This window comes from Oreochromis aureus, linkage group 3 (assembly GCF_013358895.1).
Source record: "Oreochromis aureus strain Israel breed Guangdong linkage group 3, ZZ_aureus, whole genome shotgun sequence".
In the NCBI taxonomy this organism is placed as follows: Eukaryota; Metazoa; Chordata; class Actinopteri; order Cichliformes; family Cichlidae; genus Oreochromis; species Oreochromis aureus.
The window spans coordinates 12,894,596-12,918,570 of record NC_052944.1 but is presented as its reverse complement, the minus strand read 5'-3'; the positions used below and the strand labels follow the sequence as shown (position 1 = coordinate 12,918,570).

The window sequence follows — 23,975 nt, the reverse complement described above, 5'->3', positions numbered from 1 at the left end:
GAAGAATCGTCAGAAATTATCAAAACAGCTGAAACTGTTACAGCTGTGAAGGGTGGCTGACAGCATATTAAACCCTGTGGTTTAAGAATGGGATGTGTATATGTGAAGGTAAATGAGGGATCACTTTTGGCAGTATAGTATATCTATAAGGTTATCCAATATGCCATTATGACATAAACACATACATATTCTGACACATATTTGAAACAATACCAGTTAAGCTGGTGTAGCTATATATTTTGTACAGACAAAGATTTATTATAGGAAGAGCTACAAATACATAACTATTATAGAAGAATATTATGGGCCATTGGGCTACTGATAACTTTTGCTTCCTAGTCATCACCAGTCAAACCACAGCCATCTTTAAACGTGAATTTAATTTTTGTCTTGATAACCTGTAAAATTTTGTCACTGTCTTGTATAATGTGTACTTAAGGACTTGTAAGGACATATGACCGAAATGCACCACATAGCTATGCTGTGGTTTTGTCTACATTTACATGCAAAAAGAGCACTCAGAGACCAGCTTGACAGACAGAATGTCTTCTGTTTTATTTTTCACACACAGTCTAGTGACTATCCAAGAACTCCTTTATGTGCATCTCTCTGTCTGTCAGTCAATGAAAAGAACAGATGGAAAGACGTGTACCTGCAGTGGGAGAACACAACCTCGGCATATCATAGATCTGATCGTTGAATGTAGAAAACAGAAAACTTTTACACAGTCACTGTACCTGATGCTCAACAAGGGTCAGGGAACTGTGTTGTGAGCACTACTTATCATTTCCAAAGCATCCAAGTTGAATTGCTATATATCTTCCATATTTTTACAAATATTAGCCAAATAAAAAAATGGAAAATGTAATGATAAACAAAAAACAAATATTTGAAGAAGTGAAAATTTAACTCCAGCCCACTTTTTGACAAACACTTTAGTGCCAGTGCGTGCTACAGATGCCCAAGGTGAAAATCATTATACTCTGGATGTCGAGGCTAGTAACTAATAAATCTTAAAATTAGTAATTTTGTTTTTGCTATTGCTTTCACTAATCTTGTTATATGCAATTACACGTGAACCAAACTTGAAATAGCCTACAGTAAAAGACTAACAGCAGCATCCTGCTCTATCATTGTTAGCTATTGAATTATACAAAATACTAATCTCAGTGAAAATCACTCCTAAAAAAAAAGGTGTCCAAAAAGTCCAAAAATAAAACCCAAAAATATATTTAACATCTTTATGAAAACTTGTGACAATGACAGGCTGAAGAGTGCACTGCATTTGTTAAATGGTGCATTAACTGAGTAATATGATGTCACCTGTCAGTAAGCGGAGTAATGACGAGCCGTCCCGAGTTGCCCAGGTACTCATATCCATAGTTGAACTCTGTGTTGGTCTGTCGTATTATACAATTCATTGCATTCCCCTGGAGTAAAAACCAAACCAAACCAAAAAAAGTTCAAATATTTTTTTACTAAATTACTAAGCTTACATTAAACTAATGAAAGTGATTAGCTAGTACTTTCATTTGTCTATACAATATGAGAAGCTGTATAGACCAACATAGCACAGCAGGCTAGCTCAGACTAAGTACTGTTTTTTAACTTATAACAAAGAAGATGCTAATTTAATCCCATCTTTACTAAATGTTACTTATACCACCTGCATAAATGTTCCTTTAACCACCATAATCCACTGATAAAAGCAATTTATCAACTCACCTGTTCTATCAGTGTCTTGCAGTCAGCTTACCTGGTCTTTTTCCCAGTAAAGCCGCAGCTGAGAGACCCACTCAAAGGCATTGACATCGTAGCAACCTGCCTTGGCCAGCTTATCAATAACATCCCGAGCATGAACCTCTACTGTCACCAGAGCTACGATCTTCAAACGCAGGACTTTGGGCAAGTTACCACGAATGATCTCTGAATAGCACTGAAGCATGGAGACCTGAGAAAGACAGTTGTACCAAAAATTTGACAAATTTACTTAAAGCGTGCTCATTTTTTATTGCCAACATGACAGCTATGCACTGTAACTGCACACAATACCGACCTTGACTTGAATACCCAAATGTTTTTATGGATATAAAATAGTGTGACACCAACAACAACAAAAAAGATATTTACACACTTTCAGAAAAGTTTAGTGAAGTGGTAAAAAGTCAGTCAAACCTGTTTCTTCTTCATGGACTTCAGGGGGGCTTTGTCAGCCCTCTCTTTGCAGATAATGAGAGCTCTTGTGACATCAGCAGTCCACTGGATCTGACTAGCTGTGATTATCATCTAAAACAGGAAGAAATAATCCTTGTTTTAATCTTACTTGAATATTAAATTATACAGGTTGCAAATGTAATGACTTCTTAACTTTATAAACTAAAAGGACAATGAAATAAATTTGATACAAATAATATATAAGTAGAGTAAAGTAGTGTATTGCTTAATCTATCCAAATACACAAGGTGAGTAAATCTCTTTTAAACTGGAAAGAAATAAGTTTTATTTAAGCCACTGGGATTTCTACATTATTAACAGGATGTGCAGGATCAGTAACTGCATCAGTGTCAGTGAATGAGAAAATCATATAAGAGAAAAAGAAAAAGCAGGACAGGAAAGCCAAAAACAGACATACCTGTCCTGGCCAAGCTCGGACCCATTTGTCTCTTGGTCCTGATGTCCTCTTCAAATCTACAAGGCAGTCCTTCAGGGACTCCTTTAGTGAAAGGCGCATGCTATGCTCCAGCTTGCACAGCCACTCCTGCAAGCACACGTGCAAATTAACTGGTGCTCACATTCAGTATCATGATCTTCTCCACTGCATTTATCACCACAACACCCCTGTCATAATATAGTTCGGGTCATTGTTAGTGCTGTACCTCCACAGGTTTGTTCAGTTCCACTTTTTCATATAAAGAAACAAACTCGCCGTCAGCAGAGAACATCCCAGCAGCTACTGTTTTAAGCTTTGTCTAGAAAACACGCATTTTGAAGAAAATCCAGTTATTTCGGACAAAGCGGAGTGCTTCCAGTACATATAATGTGGTTTTATATTATTTAAAGCACAATCAACACAAAGAGAAAGCTTAGAAAATCTCACCAGTTTCCTTAAGAACACTGCACAAGGGCTTTTAATTATCTCTCTTTAATTATCTCTGGTCAATCCAAAAAATTTAAATACATATGAAATTGCATCAAAAAGCAGATATGAAGAAACACAAGCCATGAAAATTTGTAACGATTACTGCTCCTTACATATTTACATGGCTGCGCTCAATTAACTCCTTTGTTAACAGTAAATGTGTAGCACTGATCACACAGTATGATTGTTCCTGCCTTTTCAGTAGACAAGCTCTTAATGTTGTCAAAACACTTCTTCAGGTGAGGCTGCATGGCTTGTGGATTCTGTGATTGTCCCAAGATGTCCAGCACGTCATCATTGGACAGGAAATAGAACCTCGGGAAGATCTGCCTCTTGGTCTCCAGGTATATGTCCAAGGCTTTAAGGATTTCCTCCAGCTCACAACCCATCTGTGACAGCTTCTCTGGCAAACCTGCAAGGCACAGAGGTTGATAATAGACTTAAGACACATTTTAGTTTTACAAATTAGATGGAAGTCTTTTTGGTGAATCCAAACCCTTGTTTTGGTAACCTCTTCTATACTGATATTCTAAATGTTACATATTATGTTAAACATTTTTTAATAACATCAAAAAAGTTTTTAACTTACATTTGAGCTCTGAACTCATGAAACATTCTTATAGAGTTGTTAAGTGATTTTTAGGGCCTGAAGACATTCAGAAAAAATACTGTGTGCTACAGTTTTAATAAGAGCACATTCTTTAAAGTAACATGTCATACCAGGCTGGTGTGCTCCCTGCAAGGCATTTTTATCCTTGTGGAGACAACCCATAATGGTTTTCCAACTAGAACTTATGTCTTCAAATTCTTTGCACTCATGAGGCAACTGCTCCCGGATGTCCTTTCCTTGGAAAATGTTCTGGGGGAATAAAAGAGCATTTAAATATATAGTTACAGACACTAAAGAACAAAGAAAGCTCAATTTTATCCTCAAAAAAGAAGAAAATGAAATGCTCAAAGAGAGCAGCAAGAAAACTGAAATGAGAAAACAAAACAAGACAGCGATGGATAAAGACTGAAAAGGAATGACAACGTGCAACTAAACTGTTATCAATACAAGAAACTTCCATCCGTTGCATGCACAAAATAATTCATAAAAATAATACATGTATAAATCAAATAACTAGCATTCAAATACAATAAAATGATCAAATATATTTTTAAAAGTTAAGTACTCTGCCTGTGTTGCTTGTACCTCCAAATAAATCCAGTGCCGTTGCACATTAAGGATCATCTCAGTGACTTCCAGCACATGGGAAAGCTGACGCTCCCAGTGGTCCACCTCCTGTTCAAAGGCTTTGACAAAGCGAGATGCCTTCATTGTGGACAAAATAACTTGGTTGTCCTCCAGTGCCTGGAAAACCTCTTCTGTGCTCCTGGGAGACACAAGGAGGGTAAACATGACCACTGACGACTGCTTAAAATTGGATTGTAAGACTAATGTTGCTTCACTCTGTTAGCTTGACGCAGTAACAATGTTTCAGTGAAACTGTTGCACAGCTGTGGTGCCCTGTTCTGCATTAGCCGTGCACAGAGTCTGCTGAATTACAGTGTCACTGTGTATCTTCCCCTCTGCCTGCTTTCATCATGTTCAGTGTGGATCAGCGGCACTGTCAAATCAGCGGCAATGGCTCAGGCCTGCTGATTAAACTGGATCTGAGGTCTGACTCAGTTTGTATGCAGCGGATGGCTTAAACATTCCCGCTGACACATCTGCTCATTCCAACTTCATAAACAAGGCACATTACTCTCAGATCCATTCGATATACGCTCTGTAGTATACAGAGACGTAACACAGGCGTGTAGAGTATGAAAACCTAACCGCATGACAGTGCTGAGCTGTACTGAACAGTGGGTGATGCAAGTACATAAATGTATGATGGATACTTAAGTTTGATGGAAAACTTCTTTTTCTTTTCTTCTCTAAACCGTGCCTTCAAGGCTCACTTTCTCACCTCAGTCGATAGTGGCCTTCATCCTTGTAAGGTGCTATGTCCAGGGTCATTTCCTGCCACGTCTTGGTGATACCCTTCAGACCCTTCAATGTCACACATAAAAAGTACTGTTAAGAGAAAAACCACACTGACCTAGCAAAATAATGAGGAAATATTTCCACTCTTTTCATATTGACCAAACTTGATTGATGAGACAGTCATATGACCTGATTAATGACAGAACACAATTCATCTTAGCTTTGAGTTGTAGTGTATGAATTCACTGGGGATGGAGAACTTCTAAATTTGCATAATGACAAAATTTCTTTTCCAATCGCTCTTTTGTGACCTCTTCCAAGAGATTCTTTTTCCTATCACTGGGTCTGAGGTGGCGGGAATAAGAATTAGCACCTCCGAGTGCGAGCTGGTTTCAGCTGAGAAACGGTGGAGTGCCCAGCCCGGGTCAGGGACAAGGTGCTGCCCTGAGTGGAGGAGTATCTCAAGGTATTATGAATAAGTGATCGGAGAGTGGAGAGGGGAAAGTGCTGTTAAAGATTAGTTTTTGCTGTAATGCGGATGCTGTAGTGGACTGTTGTAGTGAAGAGTGTGAAAGAGTGTGTTCGATCTATGTTCCTACCCTCACCCATGGCCACGAGCTCTGGGTAGTGACTTAAAGAATGAGGTTGGAAATACAAGCAGCAGAAATGAGCTTCCTCCAGAGGGTGGCTGAGGTCTCCCTTGTCAATAAAGTGAGTAGTTCTTCTATTTGGTAGGGACTCAGATTAGAGCTGCGACTCTGTTACTGCTACTATAACCGACTGAGGTGGTTTGGGCATCACATTCGCTGGAGCGATTATATCTCTAGGCTGACTTCGGAAGGCCTGGAGATATAATCTCCCACCCGAATGAGCCGAAGGAGGAGGCTGACGAGAGGGAGGTCTTGGCTTAGAGTGCTGGCTCCATAACCCAGAAAATGGATGGCTGGATGAATTGTGTGACCCACACATACATCTCTTTTGGCAGATACTTTTTGGACTTAAGTTTTTCTTCATTTTACTCTGAATTTTCTGGTGTTATATGTCTATTAAGGGAAAAGATTTTATCAGTAATACAAAAAGTACATTTCCTTCTTAAAACCCCTGGAAGGAAACACTTTCTGAAACCTAATGGAGAATTTAAATTTCAGATCCTGACAGGGTAATACTGACTAAACCACATCAAACAATTGCTCCCTTCAGGCTCGCTTTCACTCACAGTGCTACTAAAGTTCCCACTGAGCATCTGTCTATATTTGTAAAAAAACACCTGTTCTATGGAGAGTTCCTTGGTGGCGGCTCCAGAGATCTCGCAGATTTTGCCAGTATACATGTTGAAGCCGAGAGATATGATCTTTTCCAGGGTGAATTCGGGACTGATTGGGTCAAAAGAATACTGCAGCTCCTCAGAGATCTGCTTCCAGTGCCTGAAAGAAGCATTTTAAGTTAAGTTATTCTTGTCCCATTTTTCTTGTGAAATATTGCAAGAACACACATATCTTTATTTAAAAAGCAATCATGAATTTTTAGTGTGTAAACAGTGTGGTAATAATGATGCAGTAATGTAACTTATGTCTGTTGTATCTAAAAAACAAAGCTAGGAAAATCTGTTTGTAAGAAGAGAAAGAAACAAAGTGTAAAAGAGAGGGAGTGTCAGCTAACACTTTGTGGCTGTTCTTGATTTGAGACACTAGGAACTTAGCTATAAGCAGTAAACTGTTCACAGTCTTAATTCTCTAATCTTTTAATGATGCTCACTTGTAGTTGTAAACCAACCCCATTACGCACACAGATGCTTCATGCATTTTATCCAACATATGCTGAAATGACAACAGAGAGCTTGTTTTCAGTCAGTACCTGTCTCTCATGGCTGGGTTCCTCAGATCAGCAATGAGCGGGATGACCTGCCTGAACTGGTCAATCTTGTTCTTGGAGGAATCTACAATATCCCACTGTTTATCCTGCAATCAGACAGAGATCACATTCTCACGGCTGGGTAATGAAAATGTATTGTAAGTATTGTTAAGTAGTTCATTTTGTGATTTTGGCAACAAATTTTGTAAATTTAGAAGTCACTAGACTGTCTTCGATGAAGAATATATGGCAGAACTGACCTTCAGATCTCTCTGGAGTTTATGGAGTTTTTTAAACATGTCCTGTGAGGCAGTCTCCATGCTCTCTGTCTGCAGTGTACCAAACTGGCCAGCCTTCCAGATATTCCAGTTGTTGTTCCATTCCTCTGTGATATCCCAGACCTGCTGCAGTTGGTCCAAGTCCTACACACCACATAGCGCAATTTATTGTCATCAAATGTTACTGTGTTGCGCCAATGCTATGTTAAGATTCTGAGCCTAGTGCTGGTCCAAACCTTCTCCAGAGTCCGTATGCTTTTGGAGGGGGCTTGTTCTATTTTGAAGAAGCTCAGCCCATCGTGGATGGTGCTTTCTTCCTGTTTCAGAGTCTCCAGTTGGCTACGATGCTCTGCTATTTGTTTTAAGGCCAAGTCAGTACCCAGTGCACTGTTAAATGGACCTGGGTATGCAAATGTAAAAACGTAGTGAGGTATGCACTCATGAAGGCACATAAACACAGACATTTATGTGTTTAAACATTAATCATCTGTTTAGCACTGAAAAAAAAAATGAAGAAACAAACATTGTCCGAACACACTATGACATAAGCCTTGAAAAAATAAGAGCAAAGGTTAAGTCATACAGTTTCTACCAAAGTTGTCGTCAGTAGTAAGTCTTATGTAATATTTCTGTTTATATTATGTAACTGTGGAACCATTTCTTTAATCGCTTTATAGGATTTTATATTGGTCTATTAGTCTATTCACCAACCACTGACCATACAAAGACTTGGAGTGGAAGTAATGAAAATAGGACATGAAACAATAGTATCACCTTCTAAATAGGAAAAAAAGATAATATGGGATATAAAAGCAGCAGGAAAAGGCAGAGGAGGTGGAAAAGGTGAGGAGCATTGCAAAGATGAAGTATTATGAGTAACAAAGCATAGTAATACAGGGTCAAGAAAAGATTAGAAACTGGGTATTGTTCCAAAAGAGGCTTAACTTAGATCGTTAATGAGAAAAAAAGAAACAGAGCAAGTGAAAGGTGCGCAATCAAAAAATCATGACAAACTTGAAAATAAAGTATCTGAATGTGTGAAAGAGCAAATGAGGGAGAGAGATACACAGAGGCTGTGACCTTTGGTGCTGAACTCCTCCACAGTGGCCTCAATCTGCTTCTTCAACTCCTCGTAAGAGATTACGAGGCTGTTCTTAAACTTTTCCTTTTGTTTCTGCAGCTTGATGTCACTGTCGATCAACACCTGCTGGAACCACACCCATTCCTCATTCAGCACATCACGCATTTCCTGCACCTGCAGAGAAACCGAACACGATCAGCAGAAGTGAATCATGATTAGAGGGAATGCATTTCTTCAAGACATTTTCCAACAGTGTGTATATGTGTGCAGACACTCACCTTCAAGGTATACAAAATAAATTTGGCCTTGATTAGAAAAGATATGTTTTGGTTGGTAAACTATATTTTGTTACTCTCTGAGGCCAAAGTTAACTGCACAGTTACTGTCAATATCAAAACAATATGAAGGACATTTTACTGGCATGTCGCTCATAAGCAACACCAGCAGTACTCTAACTGAGAGAGATAACTGGATAGACTTTACAGGGATACAAACACGATGTGGTTGTATATAATACATACACAAAAACATATGCTTTTTCTGTTTGTTTAGGGATGAACAAGGCACCTACATCTTGTTCCACTGGGACTTCATATTTGTCGAGGATAGCAAACTGTTCATGGATGAGAGGAATCTGAGCTTCGGTCTTGGCCAAATTGCTCTGGAGAGTCTCCAAGAGCTTTTGGCTCTCACTGAGCTCCGCCAGTGTCTGGGGAGATTTTTCCAGCCTAAGCACACATAGTACAAACAAACAAATACAACACAAAGTCAGATTCGCTTTTTATTATATTCATTCATTAACATTCATTTCGGCAATGTTAACTGGATCTTTCCTTCATCTTTGTGTTCTGAAGACTAAAGCAATCAAACTTAAATAAAGCCAACCTACTCCTCAACAGTGTAGCCTAAAACATGCCCTAATATGCACGATATAGTCACACTTGCAGGATTTGTAAAAAGTCAAAAGTCAATTAATTGCCCATTAAAACTGCAAGTGTTCAGAGGACAGAAGAGATGAAATGTCATGTCACCCAAATACAACAGACTATAAGACCCACTCAAAGTCTCGTTAGGCTACAGTTTGGTAGCCTATTAAGAATAAATTAATGACATATGTGATGTTTTGCATAACTGTAACCCCACCAGCAAGAAAGTTGTGAAAGTTGTGATATCATAAACCCACACTGTATACTCATTAATACATTAAAAACACATAAAACATATAAAATGTTTAAACTGAGATGGGATAAGGCAACAAAATGCTGGAAAATGCGTGGTACCAAAATGAAAGAGTTGAAGGAACATCTTGCAACTAATTAGATTCATTGGCAGCAGGTCACTGACATTACTGGGTATAAAAAGAGCATCTTAGAGAGACAGTTTCTCAGAAATGAACATGGGCAAAAAAAAAAAAAAAATGCATCTATTGGTTATTTCAGCAAAGCAATGTTAAGCAGCATACTGCATCTAATATAACTGCATGTCTTCACAGTAGAAGAGTTCAGACCTTTCACCAATTGAAAACATTTGATGCATCATGAAACGAAAAACACAAAGGGGACCGAGGACTGTTGAACAGCTACAGTACTATTGGACAACATTCGTCTCCTAAAAGTCCAGCAGCTGGTCTACTTAGTTTACCGCTGTAAATGGATTGTTATTCACAGAGGATGGGATGCAACACAGTCTGTGTCCCAGATGTGTTACTGCCATTAAATTATAAACGAGCGAATATTTTTCTTTCATTTTTTCAGTTTAAACATTAACTTGTTTTCTGTGTTCTAATGTGAATAAAATCATTGTATTTTGCTCTATTTATATTTGACCCAGCATCCAAACTCCATCTAAAATAACTGCTTGTTATGTGATTGTAATTGCATGTTACTTCCCAACCTCTGTGCTTCGATAAATTATTTTCAATTCTTTCACAAGGTCTCTGCTTAATTAAATACACTTAGCGCTGCTGACTGCTCTGAAGTTAAGTTTGGAAAAGATTGTATCAAATGCCGGTTAAGTGTAGTATACAATTACATTTTTCTGCTAAAAGCGCACAAGATTGCAAGTGTGTGTGGGCAAAGCAGTCTGCACTGCGTGGGCTGACCTGACCAGGCAAACAAGCACTGACATTCAGTTCGTAATTCATGATCAAAGCATGTACTGGATAGCGCACAGCTCACACAAACTGAACTCCTCTTTGATAACACTTATATAACTGATGTCTTTTTCTCAGCAGAATGATATTTTTGGTAAACTTTTATAAGACTTTTTCACTTCAAACAACATTAAATATTGACATTAAAACATACAGAATTTGTAGGAAATGAGTCCTCAAACATTAACTCTTGATTAATTATATTCACAAGAAAGCATCTACTAGGTCCCAGAGTCAGCGATGCCCTAACACACATAAAAACCCCTGTACGATAAGGTTATTTCACTGATTTCCCACCTGCTGGCACTGTCATGCAGGGAGGCATGAAGTTCTTTTAGGCGCATGCTGGCCATGTCACTGAGAAGCTGAGTGAACTTGGTTTGCCACTCATTGCAGTGCTGCACCAAGGAAGATTTGAGCGGTGAACAGTCCAGCATGACAAACTGGATGTTAAGCACCGTCTCTTCTTGTTGAACACTGCTGGCCTTCTCTGAGTACCTGGAAGTCAAGACGTGACAAAATATTGCAGAAAAAAAACTTTGTGGACGACTCGAGAGAATGCTGTTAAATATTTAGATTATATTTCACAGTACCTTTGTATATCTGCATCAAAAGAAGACAGCGGTAGGTTAAGTCTCTGGTAGCGTTGTATAATGGAATCCTTATTCATCTCCCAGATGTCCCTGTATTTGTCCCAGTTTTTTAAATGAGATTGCAATTGGCTGGCATTGGCTGTCATCCCTGAGGCAATTGCAGCCTGAATCTTTTTTATCCCCTCATCTTGCCCTGGTGGATCAAACAGCATCAGAGTTACACCCGGTAAAGAATAGAATTACAGACATGGTGACATATATGTTTATACTGTATTTTTATGTTTTAAAAAAATGTTCTGACCTATAATGATGTGTATGGGATCCTTCTGGGACTCTTGGTTGGAGAGAAGTTCTTGGAGTCGTTTAAATTCTGAGATGAGACTGATGAGCTGAGGCATAATATTCACAACCTGAGCAAGCTTTCTGAGAGTTGGGGAAAACTCTACCTGTTAAAAGGGACCCACATACTCTTGTTTTAAACTGTTAACATATATGGACATGTCCCTTCACAGTGTAAACAAATCAATATCAATGACCGAACCGGATTAAAACAGGTATCTGGTACCTTTGGTGCCATTTGTGGAGCTGCTCTGTGGAGGGTAACGAGGACTTTAAACAGGGGACTGTGTGTAGTCTTGCTGTCACCGTTGATCGCTTTGGATAGCTTCTTCAAGGAGTTTGTGATGTTACTGTTGAAAGCTTCCTCTATCATATGATCCACCCTCTCTATGTAGTTCACCCAGTGCTCCTGGACCTTAAAAACCATTTTACAATTTTAACATACAAAATACAGCGATAGAAACTAATATTAATTTAAAGACACTAAGGGCGTATGAATAAGGTTTGGAATAAGTGTCTTTTTGTTTATACTTCAGTTGTACTATTTTAGACTTGTTTATGATTTTTTTTTTCTGACAAAAATGACCAGAGTAAGGACAAAATGCAGTTTTTAAAGGACAATGTCATGTATTAGGGGAAAAAAGCTTTCCAGACCTATTTAACAAAGTGATTGCCACATGCAGGAAGGTGGTGAAACTTCCCAGGAGTGGCCAGTGACCAAAATCATCCCAAGGGGACATCACACACTCGTACAAGAGATCACAAAAGAACTCAGACCGACATCTAAAGAACTGCAGGCCTCACCTGGTCTTAGTTAAGAGTCAGTGTTCATGATTCAATAATAAGAAAGTAACTGGGCAAAAATGGCATCCATGGGATAGTTCCAAGGCAAAAACTGATCCAGAGCTTTCTCACTCCTAGCGCATAACATACACACATGAAAGACACGTCCTTATGAGACGCTCTGGGTTCCATCGAACAGAGGCTCCAGCCCTCCGTTCCAGCCCTAACCGTAACCATAACCCTATCACATAGTGTTTTTCAAAGTGTTTCACCAAAATGCCAGAGCACTTTGGAATAAATGAGTCAACATTTCTATTTGAAAGCCCCAAATAGTTTAATGGCAGATGAACAGAGGACATACCTCAGGTCCATGATCTGCCAAGATGTCATAGATCCGGGTCATGATACTGACAATATCCTGGTGTGCTGAGCGAAGTATTTGGAGAATGTTCTGCTGGTGATTCTTCTGGTCATCCTCAAACTCCAGATTCCTAAATGAAAATAATAAAATAAAATAAATAATACTTTACATTGAATTTATTTTATGTATTTATTAGACAGACTTATAATGTAATGAAAATGAGTTGTTAAATCAGTTCTTACCTGTACACAGTTTTTCCATCCAGTTTAACCAGAAGTGCTTCACTAATCCGATGACAGTGTTTGAAGATGGACTGACTGGACACTTTGTAATTATCAATTATCACATGAAGCTGAAAATAAGAGGAAAGTAGAGGGAAGAAGACAAGTGAAGCTGCTAAGTAAGACTCATCCACAGAGGTTTATTACAGGTTTTAAATATGCTACAGTTAAGGAAAATGTGATTGTTGCTAGTCTAGTTACTGTTGTCACCAGTCTGAGGCTCAAAATAAAAATAAATAAATAAATAAAATAAAAAAAGTGGTGAACTGCAATCTTACAACCTTGTCAACATGCAGGAGACAGTCACGGATGAAGATGTTAGAAGCTCCTTTAGACAACCACAGGAGTTTGGTCAGACCCGGCTGGACCTTCTTATCAATGAAACGTATTCTCTCCCGAAAAAGACCCAGCTCATCGGGAGAGAGCATTTCTGTGATCCTGCCACACAGACGTGACCCACAGATCAGAAAGGCATTAGGTAAATATGTTTTGTTTACTGACTGAATAATATCTGAACAGGCAAGATTATCAAATATAGCATGTACATCTTTCTCTGTGCTTGTAGGTGTGTAAATGTGCAAAATTTTGCATCCATTAAAGTCTTACAGGTGTTGATCTGTATTTGTGTCACGCTTTTCATTTTGTTACAATGCTCCAAAACAGGCTTCGGATAATAAAAGCCTTTTTTCTAAAAAAAAAGAAGCTTAAAATATATTTTGATCAACAAACTGTGGGATGTATGTAAGCTGAGGTCAGACAACACTTTTTGAAAAGATAAAAACTAAACAAACACACAAAAAAAGCACACAACGTATTGTTGCCTTCATTGTGGCTAACACAATTATTATCTTTGATCGCATGCACAGATGACAGAGCTCTGGGGAAAATGTAATGCTGACAGATGCCTATTTACTGTGGAAACTTTAAAGAGCAATTCATAGCCAATAGAGGAGAACTCTCTGTGTGCTGCTTTGTGCTTCATGTGCTTTGCTACATTTAAACTTATCTTGCTATCTTTTAGCCATTTACATCTGTTTGCTTCTCTCCTACTCCTCCTACACTGATTTAATACAAACCAGGTAAAAATTGATCTGTGTGCTTTTGTATAAAAGTGGAAGAACACGGGACCTTTAATTTAAGTGATTTTAATTAGCTCACTGATTAATAATCTTTTCTTATAGTGCTCACAATTACAAGGATGTTAATTCACAAAACGTGTTCACAACACAAAAACAGGTCAAGCTCTCCAGATGAATGGTGATGCTGTGTAATGCTGCAAGCAAGGGTTCCAAGTCAGACCTGTTATACTCGCGGACCAGTAGCAGCACTTGCTGCCTCAGGCCTCTGAGGTCCTCTCTGTCCTGGTAAATGTCAGATACACTCTGGGGGATCTCAAACTTTAGTCGATCCCAGCACTGGATCTCAGAGAATAGATTCAACAGGTTGCTAGACAAAAAAGACACAAAATAACGATACCGAGTAAGTACATTAGATTGTAAAGTTGTACGTAAATGTCTGGAGACCCCTGGGAAATTATACACTTTAATGACTGTTTTAAGCTAAAACATTAAATACACTGCCTCCAGTAAACAGCTATCTTGTTGGAAACATTTAAAGTATAACTTCTGCAATACAAGGTTGAGCAAAAGCATCCCTGAAATTCCACCAAGGCCTACTTTTAGCTGGCTACCAAAGCTGTTGTAAATACTTGTTTAGGGGGATGCCCAATAGTTTGCACATGATATAACATTTTTTTTTGTAACTCATAGAGTTTAATTTCACAGTCATCAATCTGTTTGCACACATTTATATAAAAAATATACATGTACACATTTGTGTCTTTGTATTTGTGGTCTTTACATGAATCGATTGTGTAAGAGCACATTGGAAGTGTATTTACCATCAGTTATATTGTATCTAGGTTTATTACACAGAGTTTAGCATGTAAGCTTTGTACCTCTTGCATTTAAGTCATGTGTGCTTGTGTTGTTTGACCCACTTGTCAAAATTGATGTCCAGCTTCTTGTCCTTGCAGCGCACCATGAGTGGCTGCTCCAGGCGTTTGAGATACTGCACATCCAACTTCTGAGTCCATTCACTGAAGTTCTTCCTCACAATCTCATCCAAAATTTGCATAGTTTGACCACAGGTGGTAAGTAACTCCTTGCAGGTCTGAGAATCCAGTATTAAGTGGGCCTTCTGAAGCACCTGGAGGCAAAGGAGAGCAAACAGAGCAGAGGAGATGGAAGTAAGGTGGTTAGTGATTGCACAAAGCAACAATTGTGTACTAAAAATCAAAAGTCTTTCTTATTGTCTAAACGCCTCACCTCCATGAATCTCTCTAACTGATGTCTTTGGGCCGTCACCCAGTAGACCTGGCCTGCTTTCCAGGGCATATGATCAGGGTAAGACAATGAGGTCTGGTTCAGCTCTTTGTTTCCCATTTTAAGCTCTTTGTAAAAGATATTGCAGGTTTCCTCCAGCTTCTCTTCTACAGTGCGCTTAATGGACTGTGATGGAGAAATTCAAAGATACATGTTATGATGGTAACAGAAAAAAAATAGGGCAAAGAGAAAAGTTTAGCTGTAATGAAAACAGAAAAATAGCATTTGATCGATCATTGCACTGAATAAAACCTGTAATCGGAACAAATCTAAAGGTCTCTAGTACAACAAAGGCAAACTATTCACCCATGTGTGTAACTGCTTTTACTCTAACAAACACACAAACTTGAGCACAGCAATTTATGCACCCTGTTATCATGGCAAAGCGTGTAATACGCTGTTCCATCGTGTCTATGGACACACGTGCAGAAGTTGCAGTCCCAGCAGGGTTTTGCCATGATACTGGGTTGATTTATTAGAATTAGCAACACAGGACCAGATATTAACCTGTAACATTTAATTAAAAACAAATGAAAATGTGTTACATTGTTTAATACAAATTTAGCCAATGGTAAAACTTGTGTAACTGTTTCTGTGAATGTCTTTGTGAAAGAGTACCTCACGAGCGAACAAAGGCGTAAAGACGTCCAGCAGTCGAATTCCTTCCTCAACTGTGTTCCCCGTCGTAAACACTGAACCAATCAGGCCCTGAATCTTCATCTCCAGATCTTTTACAAACGCACAAAACCTGTACACATGCATACACACACCAAAACATGTCTACATGCCAAAATACTTAATGAATTTAGCAAAGGCATGCTAACAGAAGTGTAGACACGCATACTAACACTGATATCCGCAGAGACGCATTAATGTAGAAGAGAAGTTAAAATCGTGTAGGGATGTATTAACATAATAAGCACGCGCAGAGGTAAGATCAGAAAAACAGCTTTTATATTTGTTCACCAATATAAGCACCTTCTGCCAAACCACTCATTTGGGTTGCATAGGTTCTGGTGCTCCCTTTATTTAACTGCCCGTGGCTCCCCACAAACAACAATTATCTTTTATAAGCATGAAAAAAACCCTTTCAAACTATTATATTCCATATTCATTTGATTATTTTAAAACAAACAAAGCTTAACCTGTTGAATTCATTGCACCATGTGGTATCCTTGACATCAAGTATGCCCTTGTCAACAGAGCGTAGTTTTTCCAGGCTACGATGGAAGTCGCTTTCATTCTTCAGGAGGGTGCCAGTAAACCCTGGTCCCTTGCAACCACCTAAGCATGGCAGAGCCCTCTGCTGACCATCCTCCCAACGGGCAAACTGATGCTGGCAGTCACATATCTGAGAGCAGGCAAGAGAAACTAATAACCACATATCAAACAACATATTTATCTATCCCATACATAAAGGGATTTTCTGAAATTATATTGGAGGTGCTCACCTGCTGACTCATAAGACTATCTATAATCTTGTCAACAATAAAGGCCACCTTACTCACACAAATGAGCAAACTCACTATACTTTGTATACTGTTTAATGAATTGTATTTAAATAGAAACATAATTTCTTTTCAGTTTTTGTTCTGGGTGTTTTGTGATTAGATAGTCTTCATTTTACAGGAGCCCAAGCTGCATTTATAGAAGAGTTCTGTCTACAAAAGAGCTACTGAAAGTGTAGGACAGCACAAGGTGGGTGCCATTTTTTTCTTTCTTTTTTTGAAATATGTCTTTTTAGTATTTTTCCTTTGCTCATGATGGTTAATGTGACAATTCTGATTCAGTATGTAGTGTTACTTGTTCTGTGCTACCGAGGGAAAATATTTACCTCAATTAGGTCTCTGAGCCTCTGAACATAAGACTCAATCACCACGATAAATGTTGTTTTGTCCAGGACCCAGCCTTTTCGGGAATACCTGATGTGAATGGAGAGGATAAAGATAAAGGAAAAGGCTAGAACAATGGAGCAAAGAGAGCAAAGCGAAACAGAAAAAAGGCAGGAAATGGGCTTGGATGGCTGGAGGTTGGTGGGCAACACTAAATGAAGTGGTTTTTCATTTTATAATATATCTTTAGAGGTTATGAATAGGACGAGTGAAGTTTATCAATTGTGAAATCTTTAAAAAGAAAAAGGACACTGTATATACCAGCGGTCCACAACCTTTTTTGCGCCACGGCCTTTAAGGTGGTGTGGATAAATACAACAAAATAAAACCAGTACCGGTACCAAAAAAGAAGAAGATTTATTCATAACACACGGGAAAATAACAACTCTGAAAACCATAAATTTCACACCCGAGCCTCAACTCTCGCGGCCCGGTACCAAGTGACTCATGGACCGGTACAGTCTGTGGCCCGGGGGTTGGGGACCGCTGGTATATACCATTATACAGCTGTGTATATGAAGGGCATCTCTGACCTCTCTTTGAGTTACAATCCCTCTAAAGTCTTCAGACTGTCTGAAATTTGTTTGCTTACTATGAACCCAATTTGGAAAAAGTCTGGACACTGTGTAAAATGTAAATAAAACAGTATGCAAGGACTTGTACATCTCAAAAATCTACATTTTATTCATAATAGAACAGAATATCAAATGTTTAAACTAAGAATGTGTTTCATTTAAAGAAAAACATTCATTTTGAATTTGATAGCAACACGTGTCTAAAAAGTTGGGACGGGGTCATGTTTGCCACTGTGTAGCTCCTTTTAACAACAGTCCGTAAACATCTGTGAACTGAGGAGAACAGCTGCTGGACATTCATGTCTGATAGAGGATTCTAGCTGCTCTACATCTTCTTTGTTCTTCTTTGTCATATTTTTCTTTCATGATGCACCAAACGTTTTCGGTTGGTGAAAGGTCTGAACTTCTACTGCGAAGCCACGATGTTGTAATAGATGCAGGATGTGGTTTGTCTTACTGAAATATGCGAGGCCTTCCCTGAAAAAGACATCATCTGGATGGGAGCACGCATGTTGCTCTAAAACCTGTGTATTCCTTTCAGCACTGATGGTGCCTTTCCAGATGTGCAAGCTACCAATTCCATAGGCACCAAGCACCATCAAGCTTTTGAACTGACCTCTGATAACCAGATGATCCCTCTCTCCTCTTTAGTCCAGGGGATGTGGTGCCTTTCCAAAAAGAATTTTAAATTTGGATTCGTCTGACCACAGAACAGTTTTCCACTTTGCCTCAGTCCATCTTTTGATTATATTATGTAGTTGGCAAGATATTCAAAGTCTTTGCAGTTTGACTTGGAGAAACATTATTCTGAAACTGTTTCAGATTTAATAGTTTTTTTGCTCTTTGGTGAACCTCTGACCACTGAACTGCCTCTCTAAGATACTCATTACTGACTGACTGTTATCAGTTAACCTAATTAGCTACAAAATGTTCCTCCAGCTTTTTGGAATTCGGCTTTTATTTCAAGGTTGAGAACAAAATACAAAAAGATCTGAGGTGATGATCACTGTAACCAACATCACTGAACTTATTTAACATAGTCTCACCTAAATATGAATTTAGCTTCAAGTTCAGACTATCTATATACAACATATTTAGGAATTTAAAACAATCAAGAAAACTCTGCTTTGCATTTCTATGCATGTAAAATTTCTCCTACTTGTGATGAATTTTTGAGGCACGCAGGTAAACTTCCTTCCAGGTCAGGCAACACTGCATGCAGTCACTGAGGATTTGTTTGCTAGATAACACGTAGCCTTCAAAAATCCTGTCCAGACAGATGCTTTGAGAGCACAGACGGATGATCTCATTAGTCATCTGCAACACAGGAACATACTTTTTAAATATTTGGCAGCTAAGCTTTTTCTTGCTCTTATTAACTTATTATAAGGAAAACAAAGAAAGCATCGCCCGTCTGATACTTGTTAAATTACCCCAGTCACAAGTCATTACCCTGCAGCCTTCAGGATTTACAAATTATATGAATTATATTAACCAGACAAAGTGAAGCTGAGCAAAAAAAAAAAAAAAAGTAATGCAAGCATGCTAACTCAAAACATAATAATTTTATAATTATTATAATTTATCCCTCTGCTTGTGGAGCTGTCATTTTAAATGTAAAAATAAGTCGTGCAATGAAAATGATCAGATATTTTATTTGGTCCATTGACTTGCTAGATATCAGAACTCTGATGTCTAAATATTCAAAACGGGTGTTCATGGTCTCTGACGATGATGATGGTGATGATGAGCACCAGTATGTAAGAAAAAGAAGGCACAAAAACAGAAAATAATACAGCTTAAAAAGGTGCTCCTAGAAAAATAATTTATCACAAAATGACAATATTGATAAATAATTAATAGAACAATGTGTAATACAGTCAGCTGCCTTTCAAGTGATTCTCTTGGCCCACGGATGGACTTCAGCTCCAACACAGTCATTTTCAAGTGTGTCCAACTGTGTGCCGGACTCACTGAAGGAGCTGGATTATGTTGAGGATTACCAGAAAAGCAATCTACAGTAGCAAGCATGTTAACCAAAACAGAAACCTAAAAGAGGATGGATGTTTGCTTGGTGGTTATCAGTGAACTGAACCTTCATAATAGAAGAAAGGTGGACTGGTCGCCAGAAAAACTGTTGACAGATGAAAAATAAAAAACAAATCCTGAATTATGTTTGTGCTGGCATTGACATGCCTGATCAAATACTGCTAGATGTTTGTTTTGGGTCTAACCCTTCCTTTGGAGGTCATGAAAAAAATGTCAGTTTTAAAGTTTTAGGTTTATTTAAAAAAAACCTGATATAGTTTATATAGCTTATATTGTAGCTATGGTGAAAAACAACCAGTATGAGCATTCCACATTTGATATATATCGTATGACAAGTTAGATACAATCCACCAAATCTCCAATGAAAGTACCAGAGCTTTTATATAAACACTGTTTTTCATTTTGATATTTAGGATATTACACAGTACAAGCCAGGGATAATAGATGAAAATTAGCCTATAGTGTTAAGTACTGACAGTTGTTGATTAATGAGCACTGCCCTGTCAAAATAAAATCCATAAAATGGACTGTATAATGAAAAGGACACTGGTTTAAGTCTAATGTTGAAATCTAGAGAGAGTTTAACATTTCAGGTACCTGGCGGAAGAGGTTGACGATCCTGTCACTGGTATTGTAGTAGGGGGAGTTGATCCAGATGATTCGAATGAGACTGACAATGTGTTTCAACTTGAAAGCAATTTGGCTTGGTTTGAGCTGCTCAAGCTCTTCGCAAGGCTCCTTCAATATGCACAAGAAGGTCAGATTTGACTGTGCCTGAACAGAACAATCCTGGGCAGAACACACACACAAAGTCAAGGTGATATTAATGATTACTACTATTATTTCAGTCACATTCACCAAAGCTTTCATGTTCACATATTGAAGCCTTCCAGCTAAGAAGCGAGTAGTTAGAATGGCTATAGTAACAGCCATGACTGTTAAGCACATGCTCCATCTATAAGTGAAAAAGAACTGATGTAAACTAACGAGTTAAAAGAAATACTGCAATAATGCATCAGGTATGCATATTTCTATTGACTCTAGACTGCAACACATCGTAGCACAACACTTTGTGCTTATGATGCTATTTGTTTTGTAAATAAAATGTTGACATTATTTTGAGTAAATCTTTATTATGAGCTGACTTTGCGCAGATTTCCCGTACCTGTATTTCATGGGCCAGTTGACAGAAGCGCTGTACATACAGAGACTTTGCAACCTGGAGAATGTTCTGGATGTGCTTGACCCCTGGCTTCTGTAGCTGCCGGCTGATGTTCAACAGCTGGGTAGAGCGAGTCTTCCAGAAGGATATCTCCTGCAGTGGACCAAAGCTGTCTCTCATGTTCACAATGTCTTGCGCATTTAGTAGCTCCTTGATTTGATCAGTCCAGTGGATCATTACAACTAAAACATGTAGAACATGTGAATGGAGGACAGATGAAATTAAGGTAGGAACAAAAAATATAGGAAAGACACATAATCAGTAGACATAAACTAGTGGTGTTATGCTATAACTACTAAGCATGACTACAGAAATGTCATGGATATGAGAATGCAACAGAGTTCTGAACATAGATGATGGAAATAGAAAGAAGTAGCCAAAAACATGAACAGGTGCAAATTTTGTAAGTTGGACGTTTAATGAAATAAAATCACTGGAGCCTGAGACAGAAAGCTCATGGTGCAGTTTCAATGTTGTCTTCAGTATAAAGTCAGAGAACAGACATTTGTAAGTGTGACCCTTTTAACCCATACCCTTCAGAGACACATGGAAACCAAAAGCAACCCTTGTCAGCTGCATACAAAGAGCTCCTCTAGCTTACTTTCCATTCTCTGCATCAGCTTCCTGTCCTTGCTGGCCTCCTCAGCACTGCACTGCAGGCCTTCCATTGGGATGTAGAGAACAGTGTTCCCAAACTTCTTATGCACATCATCTGTTCAAAAATAAAATAAAATTACACCACGTGTGTAATGCTCATATGTGACCATCAACTACTCACGGCATCAACTCAAGTCATCTGACAAGTTCCATTCTTTTCATCCTTCCTACCTAAAGTCCTGTTATACAGCACAATCTGCACTCAGAGGCCCATAAAATACCTTTCCCTCCATTTAAAGAAATACTCTATGCATACTATAAATAGACAATTCACAATCACAGAGGAGCTTGATTGAATCACTTCTGTTTAACAATGCTCACCAGCCAGTGGGGTTGAGCTTGAATGATTTTGCAGGAATATTGGCAGAAATAGCCAAGAAAAGCTAAGCTTGCCTTCCGTATTTATCATCAAGAGTACAAGGCACTGGTACAAAGGTACATTTTACTATGTAAGCCTAAAGTCAAACTGGAAAGCAGCAAAAAGTCAGAAGTAAAAGATTAGTGTGATTTTTACTGCCTATGTTCAGGGTTTGCAGATCGGAAGCATAAACAAGCGGGGGTGGGGGGGACATATTTGTGGAAGCAGAAGTACTTCTGTTAAGTAAGATGAGGAAAAATACTTCAAAGGAAGTTAACAAAACTGCCTGTGTAAACTCTTTTTTAATGAGCCCTAAAGAGTCTCAATGACAAATCATAGTGCGAAAAGCAAAGATAAATAACTTGAAAGAAGTCAAATAAACCGTATAATGTGAGACTAAGTGTTGAAGGAGTGAAATGCCTGTTTCTTTTTAAAAAAATAATTCACCCACCTGTAAGGCTGGCGAGATATAAGTGCATGTGTTTGGTATAGTTGTCCTTGATGCTCTGCTCCCTGTAGGCGCTAATGGCAACTGGGGGGGCGTGCAAACAGGTCATGTCATGAAGCAGCCTCTGGATGGGGTTGCCCCGCACCGTGCCAAACTGTATGGCTGTATCAAACGTTTCTAGTGTGATTATGGCTTCTGGCACACGGACAAAATAGGACAGCTGCTCTACCACCTCTCCCTATGAAGATAAATATTCAGATGCAGTGGTGAAAGAGACAGAAAAAGAAGGCAAAGGGGGGAACTGAATTAACAAACAAAACATCAGGAAGAAGAAGAAGAACTCCAACCCTTCAGATAAGGTCGACCAGCTCACAGAATCTTAGCCAGTATTTCCTTTTACCATTGCTTTTTAGTAGTTATAGTACAGTTACAAAAAATGACTGAAAAGACCCTGCACAGTAAAACAAAAAAGGCACTTTTATATTTTCCCCTCAAACATTACAAGACCAGTAAAATCAACTGAAATAAATCAACCAACCACAATGCTGAGAGGAAAGAGTGTTGTACCAGTAAGGGCATCGAGTACTCCACCCGAAGTCCAACCTTGGTGTCCAGGTAGACTACCATGGTTGTGATAGAGGTGTCTTCAATGAACTGATCCACAGCTTTCTTATTCTCCTCTGTCCATGACTCTTCGGTTACACCAGAAATAGCCACACAGTCGATGAACAACTTAGATGATAGTGAGATGAAAGGATGAGTATGTGTAGAGGAGTGGGGAGGAAAAGTTGATTAATAATTGCCACAACTCGTTAAGGTGGAAGAAAAAGTTTAATTTCTAAATCACATTCACCTGACGAATAGCCTTAGAGTATTCCTCTTCCATTTCTTCTTTTTTCCGTCAAGCTTTCTGTTCTTTCTCTATGGCTGTGAAAGATTAAGGACACGAATATAAGACACAGGCTACAGTGCAGCAGTAAAATGAAGCATCAGTTTAAAACACACACACACACACACACACACACACATAGTTTAGTAAACCATTATTATTACGTTACTGTAGCATGAGTGTTACAGACTAGCTTACCACATAGTAGTTTTCATAGTAGTTGGTAAAGTTTTAGCGACGTCGTTACCTTTGGAGAGAAGTCCTCGGCAGCAAAAATATTAACTTCACCTTTCTATTTAAACCCTCCGACATGACAGCTGTAAACCAGTAAAAAACCCAAAACATTTCCGTGCGGTCATTGTGACCAAACTTTAATCGGTAATTACACAAATGTTCGTCTATCTGGTCCTTCCTGTGCCTTTACAGTGAACCCTGTAGATGTGTGTGCTCGTCACCTTGGAAACCTTTGGTTGCCAGGGGAACCCACGTGGACGGGGGCAGAGCGCGGCTGACACGTGAGCGATATTGTTGGCGATACTGTTTTTGTTTTTTTCCCCCACAGTATATAAAACTACAAATTAGTTTTTCTGGGGCTGTTGGAAGATTTATTTTGTAATTGAAAAATTTGTAATTTTTTTCTACATTCTGTATTATCGGAAACGTATTGCCAG

General features: G+C 38.7%; 1 protein-coding gene across 3 annotated transcripts in view; it reads right to left on the bottom strand.

Moving 5' to 3' along the window:
- Positions 1-23,749, bottom strand: part of dnah2 (dynein, axonemal, heavy chain 2) — a 58,612-nt gene extending 34,863 nt beyond the window's left edge. Inside the window, exons 1-36 of one of the 3 annotated variants that reach the window (XM_039610056.1) lie at positions 23,503-23,749; positions 23,269-23,342; positions 22,983-23,147; positions 22,419-22,653; positions 21,554-21,664; positions 20,896-21,134; positions 20,328-20,519; positions 18,841-18,998; positions 17,049-17,136; positions 16,360-16,565; positions 15,833-15,962; positions 15,158-15,340; positions 14,830-15,038; positions 14,130-14,276; positions 13,112-13,268; positions 12,792-12,901; positions 12,550-12,679; positions 11,632-11,820; positions 11,368-11,512; positions 11,067-11,259; positions 10,771-10,971; positions 8,893-9,049; positions 8,321-8,495; positions 7,477-7,640; positions 7,223-7,384; positions 6,966-7,069; positions 6,379-6,535; positions 5,095-5,177; positions 4,335-4,515; positions 3,860-3,998; positions 3,334-3,551; positions 2,877-2,969; positions 2,633-2,758; positions 2,176-2,286; positions 1,757-1,951; positions 1,324-1,430 (exon numbers count right to left, since the gene is read on the bottom strand). In XM_039610056.1, the coding sequence (XP_039465990.1) occupies positions 1,324-1,430; positions 1,757-1,951; positions 2,176-2,286; positions 2,633-2,758; positions 2,877-2,969; positions 3,334-3,551; positions 3,860-3,998; positions 4,335-4,515; positions 5,095-5,177; positions 6,379-6,535; positions 6,966-7,069; positions 7,223-7,384; positions 7,477-7,640; positions 8,321-8,495; positions 8,893-9,049; positions 10,771-10,971; positions 11,067-11,259; positions 11,368-11,512; positions 11,632-11,820; positions 12,550-12,679; positions 12,792-12,901; positions 13,112-13,268; positions 14,130-14,276; positions 14,830-15,038; positions 15,158-15,340; positions 15,833-15,962; positions 16,360-16,565; positions 17,049-17,136; positions 18,841-18,998; positions 20,328-20,519; positions 20,896-21,134; positions 21,554-21,664; positions 22,419-22,653; positions 22,983-23,147; positions 23,269-23,301 (5,393 nt within the window). In that variant the 5' untranslated portion in view covers positions 23,302-23,342; positions 23,503-23,749. The remainder of the gene's footprint in view (positions 1-1,323; positions 1,431-1,756; positions 1,952-2,175; positions 2,287-2,632; positions 2,759-2,876; positions 2,970-3,333; positions 3,552-3,859; positions 3,999-4,334; positions 4,516-5,094; positions 5,178-6,378; positions 6,536-6,965; positions 7,070-7,222; positions 7,385-7,476; positions 7,641-8,320; positions 8,496-8,892; positions 9,050-10,770; positions 10,972-11,066; positions 11,260-11,367; positions 11,513-11,631; positions 11,821-12,549; positions 12,680-12,791; positions 12,902-13,111; positions 13,269-14,129; positions 14,277-14,829; positions 15,039-15,157; positions 15,341-15,832; positions 15,963-16,359; positions 16,566-17,048; positions 17,137-18,840; positions 18,999-20,327; positions 20,520-20,895; positions 21,135-21,553; positions 21,665-22,418; positions 22,654-22,982; positions 23,148-23,268; positions 23,343-23,502) is intronic. The other 2 variants (XM_039610057.1, XM_031752074.2) reach the window with 2 other exon arrangements.
- Between the last annotated feature and the right edge of the window lie 226 nt (positions 23,750-23,975).